Source organism: Pygocentrus nattereri, chromosome 29, assembly GCF_015220715.1.
Source record: "Pygocentrus nattereri isolate fPygNat1 chromosome 29, fPygNat1.pri, whole genome shotgun sequence".
NCBI classification, from domain to species: Eukaryota; Metazoa; Chordata; class Actinopteri; order Characiformes; family Serrasalmidae; genus Pygocentrus; species Pygocentrus nattereri.
The window spans coordinates 9,004,534-9,017,405 of record NC_051239.1 but is presented as its reverse complement, the minus strand read 5'-3'; the positions used below and the strand labels follow the sequence as shown (position 1 = coordinate 9,017,405).

Below are 12,872 nucleotides of genomic sequence, written 5' to 3'. Positions count from 1 at the left end.
GCCATCACAAAACCTGCAGCAGTGTGGACGGGCCTGAATAGTGGAGTGAATCGGTGAATGTCGCACATGTGAAATTGTGCGCGCTGATATCAGAGGAATGGAAATGAGGGAGGTTTCAGTGCGGGAGATTTCGGTATTGCGTCTTAGTCAGTCTGAGATCACACCATACTTTCAGAACATCCCTGGCCCCACATGCGTGAAGCAGCTCAGAGATAAACTGCTGATGTGTGAGCTGCTCGGTTTTTTCTCTGTGTAATCATTACCGCTGACCACAGAGGCTGTGATGTCATCTTGGAGCTCGCTGATAGCATGCAGACGTGTTCTGAGTCTGGGTCTAAGATTAGAAAATTAATGTTTTTGAAAATCACTTCTGTGGTTAACCAACAAGTTCTAAAGCCTGTTTTTGTTCTACACACACTTTTTCCCCTGAATATCAAGGCGTGATTTGAATTATGAGGTCACTGTATAGTCTAAATGGAATTTTGCAGGCTAACAGTGCTGTGCATTGAATTGACATCCTGAGATTGACAGCCTCATAAGAATACCTCATGTAAGCCAGCAAGCTTTATTAAGTTTGTATTAAGTGCTATTGGCAGTAGTAGACTGCAAATGGAAGTAGCTGCTGGTTCACCGAAAGTGTTGTTTAGTACGTGTTTTAATCGCCAGTTGCATAAAAGTTTCACCGTGTAAAGCCAAGCCTAAGATATAAAAATGATGAAAATACCTGTAACATATATTCATATTCACAGCTGTTCACGATTGACTTACTAGTATGTAGTGTGAAGCTGATACCTTGGCAAACGTTTCCTTAAACTCAACAGAACACAATTACAGACTATAACATAGTATAAATGTATGCCCATGTCATGAGTTTTTGCATGATTTCCAGGTTTTTCTGACTAAATGTTTGGAGTGTAACAACGCGTATTTCACGATACAATATATATTGTGCCTTTGCACCATAATCCATAATAATAAGTTTTAAACGTAAGATAAGTTTAATACGAAAAAAGTGTAAATGGTTTCAGGTGGAGGGACGTTTGATTCTTATTTTATGTTCATTCGTTGTATCTGAGAAATGTTGTTAAACATTTTAAATAAACAAAATAAATTTGTTTGATATCACAAACAAAGTCATACAGGGTGGTTTGAGGTGAAATTCTCCATTCTTACAGAGTCAGATCTCTTTACAGTGGTGGTGATAGGAACCAAGGGTCACAATGTCTACATCGCGAATTTAGCCACTTCTTTTTTCTTTTTACTCTCCAAAACCACCAATAAACCTACATGCGTCTTATATGTAGTGTTGATGATGGCAAATCTGAAAACATCAATTTACATAGGTTGACTACTTTGCCTTGCAGGTGGCCTCCATGAGTGGAATTTAAAAAAAAAATATTTTTAATTCCAGAATCCTTAAAACGCTAATAAAACAATATCCGAGGCATCGTGCAGCATATTTACAACCATTTCATGTTGTATGTTCCTGAAAGTGGGAACTTTTTGGAGGCATCAAATGCTACAAACGTCTGGTTCCCATCACCTCCACTGGGAACAATTTTGAGTCAGTATGTTTTTCTGCATTTTTCATTAAACAACAGTGAAACACTTTTTCATTTTAAACACACTTTTTCATTTTAAGGATTCAGTTCTGCAGAAATTTTGGAAATCCCCCTTTCATGTCAAGCCCAGCCTACAGCTCTAAATGTACTCATATTAAATAGGCAGCTAAATAGAGAGCACTTGGCATCTTGGTGGAAGACCAATTATTCTAATTTATTCAGTGCTGTTTCACAGTGTACAGTGTGCTCTCTGTGTAACAAAATAGTTGGTCATTGTTTTTAGTTCAGATGATATCAATCGTGCAGTTGTTTTTTTTTTGTTTACGTTTTGTTGAGTGTAAATTTGTATAGTATTTAAATTTTTTATCTTATTTTATTTTTCTCTTCCTGCTTTTTCTTTGCACCGAGAGTGGGGGTCTGTACTTCAACTTCGTTGTGCAAGTGTACGAGTACAATGTGCAACGACAAAGTTCATTCAGTTCAATTCCACAATATGTTCAGAAAAGCAACACCAAAATTTCACAACACCAAAATTTATCATGGTAACAGTAGAATATTGTCAAATCAATAACCTCTAGATAAAAGCATAATGAAGGAGAAAGTCAAAGAAAATCATTTTTAAAAAGCAGGAAAGAAAAAGTTGTGTCATCATCAGAAAACTACTTACTTTCTACTTTTAGAGAGAAGAAAATGCAACCAACTTCGAAAACTGAACTTTGACAGTGTTGAAAAATAGAATGGAAACTAATATTTATTTCATTGTTGAGGTTTCTGATGAATTTTCTTTTCAGTGTATGTTTTGTGTGTGACACTGTAAAATGGCTGAGTTGTATTTAATGGCTGTTTTGGTCGTAAATGAAATGAATGGCCTTTGCGTTTGTATACCAGCAGGTCACTAAGCTGTCCAGTCATGTTCTGATCTGTTTTGGTCAGAATGGGCTTAGAGAGGCCTGTCACGAAAACTAAGGTACAGAGAGGAATGTGACTCGGGACTATTTCCTTTTTTTCCTGATTAAAATTGGTAAATGTTCTTTTTTGTTCTTGAATACAATTGAATGATTAGGGTGGCCAGGGGCCCCCCAAGTAGGATGTCCCTGAGGGTCCCCGAATCTTCAGAAACAGCCCTGAACGGTTTCATACGAAACCGTTCAATATGGTCATCATTTCAGTAACACACTGGCTCAACTCAAATGTACTTCCCCAGCGCGCCTAATTCATATTCACTCACATACAGTGGAAAAAATGTGAACAATCTTCAGCTCAGTGGTAAAATATTACACGCCACGCCAGAGTGGATTGAGCGCTAATATGCGATGGCTGACTCGATTCTAGACTTCCATACTAGTAGAGTAGGCTGCTAAAGTGGGGTAAGAAGAGGGAGTTCTGAAGTTGTAAATATGCTCTGTGAGTCACAGAGTGGAACAGTGAAGAACATGCAGACGCAGTATGAGACAGAAGAGAGCTGAAAAGGAGAGAAATCCCCCTTTTATTCATCTCAGGCAGAGAGAAAGAGAGAGAAGCAGTGGTAAAGGTAAGGTCAGCCAGCCCAGCAGAAAACAGACGTTAAAGAGTTAACCAGAAATATCGTCATTCCGGTCAAAACTAGCAAGTCTTCATTTGACTCACAGTCCTGGGAACAGAGAAACAATCTTCACAGATTTCTTAAGGCCTCCTTCAGCTATGAGCCACAATTTAGCAACAAAATCTCAATGCAAAATGCAGAAACACTACAAGTCATGAATATTGTAGATGGAAAACAGTTCACTTACCAAGTTACCAAGCCAATTAAACAAGTTTTATTAGGCCTAGGAACACAGAGAATGACATGTTTTTTGTTTTGTTTTGAGTGAAATGTGGCATCAGGGAGGGTCTCATGCCAGCTGAATGCGTTCTCTCAGAGATGGGAGGTGTTGGTGGGGAGGGGAGATTATGACATTAGCTTTTAATATTATTTGGACCCTACTGGTGCATAGTGACGGAATCAAAAACCAGTTTTAGAGTTAGGGGAAAAAATTTCCTGCAGTTTTTCTCTTTTCAATGATATGAAAAGTTTTTGCTGCTGAAACCTGGATAACAAAAAAAAAAACAACTTGCATTTTTTTATCTTTAATGTCCAATTTTGACATTTGAATAGTTTCATGAAACAAAACCAGTCACAATCTTCTCCTCATTCCTTTTAAATTAAAAAGACTGTGTTTGTTACTGCGCCTCATTTAAAAAGCATTCAGGGCTGAAACACTCCTTATAACTTCAGCATAAGTGGGCGGGGCTAAACTGTCAATTCAATTTGAAAATGGTAAATTCAAAGCAGGCTGTTCTGTGCCTTAGTTTCCATATATGGACTACATGGAATGAGGAATGAATGATACATTTTGAAACTTTAACAGTGTTTACATACTACATGAAACTTAATAAAAAAAGAGTGAGAAAAATGTTTTTTTCCATGATGTGGGTCTTTAAAGTAAAAAAAGACGCAGTATATTTAGAATATGCTATCTCTGCTTACTGCTGCTATTCATGATTTCAGAATTGTGGGTTTTTTTTTGTTTTACAACACATACAAGAATGTGATATTGATTTGAAAGAAATATGTCAGTTGAAAGATTAATCATACACAGAGAGAGACGTCACGTGTGGTTTGGAGTGACTAGGTTCAGAGATTGAATTACCCACAAAGAAAAGTTTTCCTTTGACTGTTCATGTCAAACCAACATATTTCCATTCCATGCTAAGGCAGTCGCTTCTCTGTGTACAGCTCAACCAACAACATTTCTCAGAAAGCTCAGAGACAATTTCTGAGATTTGAAGCTGAAACGTTAGTGTGGTTAGGTAATTTCTTTAAGTACAACATAGAGATTGCTAGATTTACAGGCCTGGCTTTTTCCCTTACACACATATTCCCATGTAGGGTGCACGCAAATATGGAACCTTTTGGAAGAGACACATACTTTTGGCGAATCGAAAGCTAAGCTGGACTTGAGCTCGGGCTAAATTCCGCTGATCTCCATCCCCAGACGCCAACCCGAGAAAAGCCTGCAGTTCTGCTCAGCCTTTGCGGAAGTGAAGTGATATTTTCCGTCAAGACGTTTCTTAGTTCCCTTTTCAGTATAAAGTTTATATTGTGCTAAAATTTCAGCATGACCCCGGCGTACGGCACTGACTTTACAGCTTCCTCGTGATCTAAAAGAAGAACATGTTTTAGAGAAGTGAGAATAACTATGCTGTAGTCAGGGGATATTGGACTTCAAGATAGATGTGGCGATATTCACCACATGCCCAGAAGAATACAGGCACCCTTTCAGCTCCACCTACTTCAAGGCGCACCAGTTGCTGATACAGCCCTGTGTAATCTCCACAGAAAAGCACTGCCACAATGGGGCGCCTTGAAACGGCTCCACGTTGAACTGTGGAGCAACTGCCATCTGTGGAGTGATGGAACTCCATCTGCCAACGTCAGGATGAGTGGGAGTGTGCAGAGCTGATCGTCCAACATCAGTACCTGACCTCACTAATGTTCTTGTGGCTGAATGCAATCAGATCCTCACAGCAATGTTCCACCATTTACTGAAAACAGATTGGACAGAGTGACAGGATGGGCAGACGACTGTACAATATTTCAGATGAGAGAGAAAAAAGATGATTCTAATCTCAGAAGATAGGGGAAAATGTACAATCTGTTTTTTCTACTGAAAGTGAAACTTGGGGTGATAAAACAAAAAAAACAAAAAAATCCCCAAACGGTCATGTTGATTTCTCTTATTCCAGGAAATGGAGTTTGACACACAGCGTTTCTGTTGAGGTCATAGTTCACCAGAGAACCATGCCCAGAATTTCTCCCTTTTTATAAGAAAAGCATGATATCTAGTTTCTGATGTTTGATTAAAAAAAAGAAATAAAAATACAATAACCAGGAATATCACGCGATTTTCTCGGATCATGACAACTCATGATGCATTTAATTACACTCTTAAAGCAGATTATGCGAAGGTTCTTCCTTTAAAAGGTGCAGATGTTCTTCACACTCATACATTACAAACAAGTTTCCTACAAAACCATTCGTTGAAAGCTTTGAGAGAACCAAAGGTGGTTCTTCTGTGGAATCACACAAAGAACCCTATTTGACAGCCTGATCTGAGTGTACAGCCGAGTAGCTCTCCTTTAAATTGAGCCAGAAATTGTAGTCGCGTGTAGTCTTCCCATGGTAGGATTGAGAAGTCGAACCGCATCCTCGGGTCCTTTAAGTAACCCGGCTCAACTCAAGATGAAACTCAAGATTACAACCATGGGGCTGGTTTTTGAGATTTTTTAAAGATGCTAAATGAATATTGAGCATGATGTAGCAGAGGAAACATGAATATCGGAATGGTTTTGGTGTCATGTTTTGACCCATGTGCTAACCACAAGCACTGCTGTGTGTCACAGTGGTATGCTGCCCCCACACGTCTCTCTGTATAAACATCTGGGGACCAACTACACTCATTTGACATTTTTTTGGTACACAAATCTCTACATTGAGCAGTTCCCACCGATTTCTATTAATATTCAAAACCATCGAAATTCTTGTTTGAGACAACCTCAATTAATATTCAAAACCATCGAAATTCGTGTTTGAGACAACCTCAAATAGTCAGACTTCCTGTATTCATGATTGTTTCTGCTCACCTCTCTCCAGGTTCAGAAATGAAATAGCCGTTTTGTTCTTTTTACATTCTCTGGGTCCTGTCCTGCCCTGCCCCCCCCCCCCCCCTTTTGTATTTTTGAACCTTTTTTGAGCAGCTTTTTGTTTGTTTGTTTTTGCCCATGTAGTCTATTTAGCTTTTTTGCCATTTTATGAAGTTTTTGTAAAATGTTTGTGCCATTTTGAAGGGTTTTTTGTAAAGTTTTTATAGTTTTCTGACAATTGAAAGAACCATGTTTTTTTATAATTGCATGTTTTTGTATTTACCATGTAAAGTTTCATATTTATTTTAACTGTATAAAGATGTAAAGTTTTTTTCTATCTTTTATAACTGTCCATTTGTAGCTTGTTTTTCCATTTTAAGAGGTTTTTTATTTTTTCCTAAATTAACTGCCCACTTTGTAAAGTTCTTTGTAAAGGTTTTTTTGCCATTTCAAGTTTTTTCACATTCTGTAACGTAGCATGTTTTCAAACGCTGTTAGTTCACACGCTGAAATATCAGTGGGAGTCACACCTCTGCGTGAAATAATCTATTGATTTTTATCTTTGCAACTTAATTTTTTCCACTGAACATACTCTTATCTTTTGAGACATAAATGAGGCAGAAAACCAAAAAAAAAAAAAACACACACACTGCTTTCTCGTTTAAGTTCCTTTATTTGATATTTCTAATTAAAGTTACAATTTTCCACACACTGATTTAAGCTATTCACAATGATCTGCTTTAAGAACTGGGCTCCTGCTGGCAGGCAGATTTAATTCTGTCCACGTAAGCTAATGTAAAATTACAGCCTAATCACTCAGTTACCCTCCTATTGGCACAGCCCTGGCAGCTCGTTGTTGCCTGTGTGTGTGTTTGTTCTCAAAAGCTGTGCAAAAATATGGCAGAATTGAGTCTAAATCTGTCGTGTCTCAATCTGAAAATAAGCAATGTTGAGGGCAGCCTTCCTTTTGGACCCAAAGGCAGAGGAAGAACAACAGAGTTATGGTTCCCTGAAACTTAGACAAAAAAATAAAGAAAATCACAGTTTTTTTTTAATTGGCAGGAAGGCTACAGCACTGAGGTCCTCAAGAAGTCCTCTGAAATGCTTAGAAACACAGTAAGATAACAGATTACTCATATTGTTCCCTAGGTTTCTAAAATTCCTGCCACATATCATCGCACCAAACTGAAATAATCCAAATCCAGCCGCACATTTCACACCACAGCACAGCAAAGCATCTGTGTTCAGATCGAAACACTTGTGGCATTTCAGCTCAGGCGCCTTGGAGAGGCAGAAAAGGCAGAAAAACAAGGCAAAAAACAGGACCATAATGATTCTGTAGGTGGTGGCAGCACCAAACCTCTCTGCTCCAAATCATCAGTCACGCTGCTTTAAGGTACACTACGTCAATAAAACCTGAAAATCTCAACTGCGCAGACAGGAATGCTTCCAGAAAGATTGGGAAACGCAAAAAAAACGTGTTGAAGACACAAGTGCTAATTTTGCTCCATGGAATGTTCAAGGTGGAAATGATTAGCCATGAACAGTTTACTGCATATACACACAATAAAAAATGTTCTTGGGTCCTCTTTTTGGAGTTTTCTTTTGGGCCAGTGTGGATTCTTACATTTTTAGGTAATGTCTGCTAAATCTTTAATATCTTGAAATGAAAAAAAAAAAACAAAAAAAAAACAACAACATTAAGTCATGGAATATCTTTAACTGAGAGTTCAAATGCCTCCCCCCGGTTCCAGGAGGAACGTCTCTTTCAGTGGTCCATGATTTAAGTCTATCCAATCTACTATAATTGACTCATCCCTGACCCCCCTATGAAAACACTGCGTGGGTGGGTCAAGTCGATGTTGTCCGGATGTGTTTGAGGGATCCGCTGTTGTTACATGAGCTCGACGTAATTGGCTGGAAACATTCCAAAATGGCCATCAGGACCGTAACCTCGCCACCAGCCTTCATCGATCATTTCTATGCCGGTAATAATGTCATCTGGGTCAAAAGAGATCTCCGTGTCATCAGCTACGGAGGAAAAACACAGAATTAAACATGGAGCACATTTCTAACTTGGAAGATGAAGCCGTTTAATAAGCCACGTAGTTCACACCTTTTCTTATCGTAACTTATATCAAGCAGTTCTGTACAGCTGCAGTGACCAAGAGCTTAGTCATATATGCCCTTTCATATTTTGCTTTATTCTTCCATTACACAAAAACGTACTCCAGCTGGTCAGAGTGAAAGCACTGCTGTAAGATTAGCATTTAAACCGAGTCGCTTCAATTCCAGCTCCTGACCTCTATGAAGACCGTTACCGGTCCAAAATAAGTGTTTTCAGAGTTGTGTGATATTGTTTTAACATTTTAGCCAATGTAATCACCTTCTGCTGAACGTTAATCCATTTTGAAAACCTTTTTTTCTCAATTACTGTAATTATCATTCCTGTGACTTCAAAATATCGATTAAATACACTGAAAAAAACAGGAAGTCGCTTGATAAAAATGTCTATCATTTATCTTAAGAGCTTAAAGCTGGAAAATCTTTATATCTACATCTTGCAACTGTCAAATACTTAAAATTAGGGTCTGAGCTTCAGTTCATAATTACAGATTTTCTCCATTTTAACCATTTAAACATTTAATGCAGCTCATTAAGTTAAAAGGAAAATTAAGGCCAGAATTCACTTTTTATGCAACTGGATGCAGCCTGTGTGTATTTTATTGTATCTAGTTTCTTTTGTTTTTCTGTGTCTATGTACGTGTGCAGACAAATCTACATAAAGAATAGTGGCCAACGAAATATTAATTAAACAAAAATCCACACTAATTCAACCAATCTTTGCAGTATCTGGCAGCCACAATTTTGCCCAATCGGATCATTATTACTGCTTTAAACACGTAACGCTTTCAAAATGAAGCATGCAGCTTCTATGCGACGTGGGAACCTGCAGTCTCAGTGTGTGATAATTATGCTAAGCTGGCCACGGCTTTCGAGGTTGTCAGTTCCATTTTGACTGCCTGTTCGTGTGAAAACTGTTCCATGTCTTTTGTGAGCCACTGACTATGTGCTGTGACCAAGACTTTCGGAAAAGTATAGAACTGAATGAAAAACGTTTGTGAAGTTCACAGCGTAACGTCCATTAAAAGGGTTTTTTTTTGCGTGTCAGTCAAACGTCAAATGTCCCAGTAGGCGGTTCTTAACCACGTTACATCAAAAGTCTCGCTTGTGAGTGTAAAAACATGGATAACAACAGGTCACATTTACCCACAAACATTCCAGCTAAAGACAGAGCAAAGAGATACACATAATTTTACCTTTTGACTTAAGCTATTTATTCATTTTCATGATAAATTATGTCACTAAATGCTTTTATTCAGAATATTGTGGCTTTTGTCAGTACTTAAAGAATACTGATCACTTTGTACTGCAGTGCAATATATGAAATGTTGAATAAAAATCATTGTAATCAATTTTGGGTTGCACTACTGGAGTTTTTGCCGGTTACAACTGATCATTGTTTCAACTGAATTGAACTGTATGATGTATATGGCATATTGTGAAAATGTCTTCCAGTACTGTGATGTCTTTTTCATATAGCCCACCCCCCATTTAGACTCAATCTTCTCTAATTTCTATTTTTCAACCACTTCAAAACATTTCACAAAAGCTGCTGCAAAATCAAGCATTGTGGTCAGCAAAAATCACAAAACATGGCTGCGTAGTGAAGATAAAAAAAACAACCATGCAACATCAACAAATGAACGTATGATGGATCATTTATTTACCAGTAAACTGACTATGTTAAAAAATACTGTGGCAAGAAGTTTGAATTTACAGCACATGCTGCTTCTTTGGTGAGTTTATTTGCATGTTGCTATGCAACAGTAGTGGTGAACGTTGAGCGCCTGTAAATGTATTGAACAAATTACTCTGATTTTAAAGGGGAATTCCGCTGATTCTCAACAAATTTGCATATTTCAGCTCAGTTCAGAATGGTTTGATGTGAAATGGTTAACTGTAGGGAAACTTACCGACTAATTACTTACTGTATGCAGTGGTGGTGATAAGAACCAGAAGTCCACAACACAAATCTAGCCATTTTATTTACCATCCAAAACAAGCAGTGAACCTACATGTCTTAATACATGTACCATAAAGGTATAATAGTCATAAATCTGGGGGGAAAAATTATTTTCTTTGGGAACTACTTTGCTTTGTAAATCTCTGCCAGGAATATATTTTAAAAAAACATGTTTTGGACCAACATCCATCATCAAAGCAATCCCAAAACAAATTCTCAGACATCAGGCAATGTATTCATAACTATTTCATGTAATACCTTTCTGTGTTGCAGCTTTCAGAGACACACTTTAGACATGAAGAATGAATGAAGCATTTTGCATCAAACCACTTATTGTTTACACCTTTAAGTGTGCTTTGTAGTGCCTAACAACACCTTAACCGTGGCAAATCACTGCAACACGACTGGCTTTACACTTCAGTAAGGCACTCAAACATCACCTTGCTATACAGCTCTATTTGCTGTGATACTCACCAGCCTGGTAGTCGTAAAGCGCTCGAGCACAGGTGCCGCGATCGCCTGCATCCTCATACATGTTCGGCTGCTCCGCCTAAAAAAGAAACCCGTTCATCTGCTGAATGTCCTCACAATGCAGTATTACAAAAAACGCAACACCTCTACTACATCAACATGGTATTCATCACACGCTTCACAGAGTGTTTACTAATGCGTCGTTTTCATGTGAGTTGGAACTGTTTATCAGCCAAGCTTAGTACTGGAGTACTTGAGTATACTTTGAATATACCAAATATACTGTACTACTGTATACTAGCAGATACAGGAGGTGTACTGATTAGCTCCTGTGTACTTCTGTTGTCACTGATTTTTGCAAATCACACACAGTTCTGGTCGCTTTTGATTTTAGGCAAAGCCGAACTGTGAGCAGAGTAACAGATTAAATTAAATAGCTTTTACAAGGACGTGTACTTTCTAAGAATTTCTGATTTTGGTGGCTTCAACTGCTTGTTTTCTGACAAATGCTTTTACCAACCACATATGCATGTTTCTCTGTGGTGTCATACCACTGAGGCATTTGCACACATTAATACATATTAAGCTACCCATGTTCAGCAACTAAATGTTTAACAGAACTTGATCTGAGGCCTAAGGTGATGAAAATTTGGATCAACGGCTAACAGCCATTGTTTTGTTAGAACTCAGTGACCCCATGTGACCAAAAGTGGCCAGATTTACTAAAACAGGCGGTAAATACTGAGTCTACCAGCACTTAGCACTTCTTAATCAACATATGAGCAGCGCAATATGACCACGAGTCTGACCCCAATGCTGTTTCCACCAGGCTGCGTTCCAACCTACATACTACACCACTAAACAGTGTAAAAAAAAAAAAAAAAAAAAAAAAAAAAAAAAAAAAAAAATAGTGCACCACCATTTGAACTGCATTCAATGTTGTATGTGAAGCACAGAAATGTGCAGTTTAGGATGCAGCCAAAAAGGTTTTTATTCTCAGATTCTGGTTCCAGTAGTAACTCGTTACTTTGAAACTGTCTCGACATCATTTTGACCGACTAAATCAAAATGACATGACGTTATTTTGAGAAAATGAAATATTTTGACAATGAATTTTAAAAATGAGACAGTAAATATTTTGACTGTCATTTGATGATTTTTTGGTGCATTTACAATTTGTGAGAAATTGTAATATCACTGTTTGGCAAGTTTCCTGCTCGAGTGGGAACTGTATGATTGGACTGTGGTGGGTGTCCTCTCAGCTCTGTGCTGTTTACATATCAGTATGCAAAAGAACAGCGCTGCCCCTTTGTCTAAACAGAGCCAACGCGCCTTCAGTTAATCGTGACAGCCACTTTCTAATGCCAATAACAAGGTATGAGACGCTGCACCATGCCAGTAAATCTGCCCCTAGAATGAATATGAAAACTCATGTACTGATGTAGTTGAAGACTAGAGAGCTGGAGTGAATGTGTATGTGTGCTGGTTGCGTTTGCTGGACCTGCGGCGGCTCCTCGTAAATGTTGTCCGGCTCAGTTACTGCTTCACAGTGCGACTGCTGCTCAACATGAGAGTTATACTGAGCACTGACCACATCTGAAAGAGAGAGAAAGGGAGAGGGGACAAAAAGAAAAATAGGAGGAGGGAAAGAATAAACAGAGAAACACATAGAAAGAGAAAAAAAGGCAAATGGAGCGTGAGCGAGAAATATACAGAGAAAGGGAGAGAAGAGAAAGAAGAGAAACAGAACGAAAGCGAGGGAACAGAGAAAACAGGAAGAGAAAAATGAGAAAATAAGCAAATTGAGGGAAAGAGAAGTGGCAAATAGTGAAAATAACAGTGAGAGGAGAAAGAAAAACAACATAGGAAGAGAGAAGTACACAAAAAAGGGAATGAGATAACAGAGAAGAAAGGGAATGAAGGAAGAGAGAAAACAAAAAGAGAGACACTTAGTCAATTATTCTGCACTGTTGTCTTTTGTCCACAAGGTGGCGCCTCAGCAGTTGTTACTGATGTATGAGGAGACACAATGAGGACGTAATGGCAGAAGCGAATGGAGCTTGAATGGCTGTTGTCAGGCAGTGCGTCTG

The 12,872-nt window shown here is 38.4% G+C and overlaps 1 protein-coding gene across 7 annotated transcripts in view; it reads right to left on the bottom strand.

The window, feature by feature from the left end:
• Positions 1 to 6,877: 6,877 nt before the first annotated feature.
• The window catches only part of dbnlb (drebrin-like b), a 33,451-nt gene continuing 27,456 nt past the window's right edge, over positions 6,878 to 12,872 (bottom strand). For all 7 annotated transcript variants that reach the window (XM_037536106.1, XM_017696306.2, XM_037536108.1 and 4 more), the window contains 3 exons: positions 12,284 to 12,378; positions 10,786 to 10,861; positions 6,878 to 8,255 (listed from right to left, as the gene is read on the bottom strand). In XM_037536106.1, coding sequence (XP_037392003.1) covers positions 8,119 to 8,255; positions 10,786 to 10,861; positions 12,284 to 12,378 — 308 coding nt within the window. In that variant the 3' untranslated portion in view covers positions 6,878 to 8,118. The remainder of the gene's footprint in view (positions 8,256 to 10,785; positions 10,862 to 12,283; positions 12,379 to 12,872) is intronic.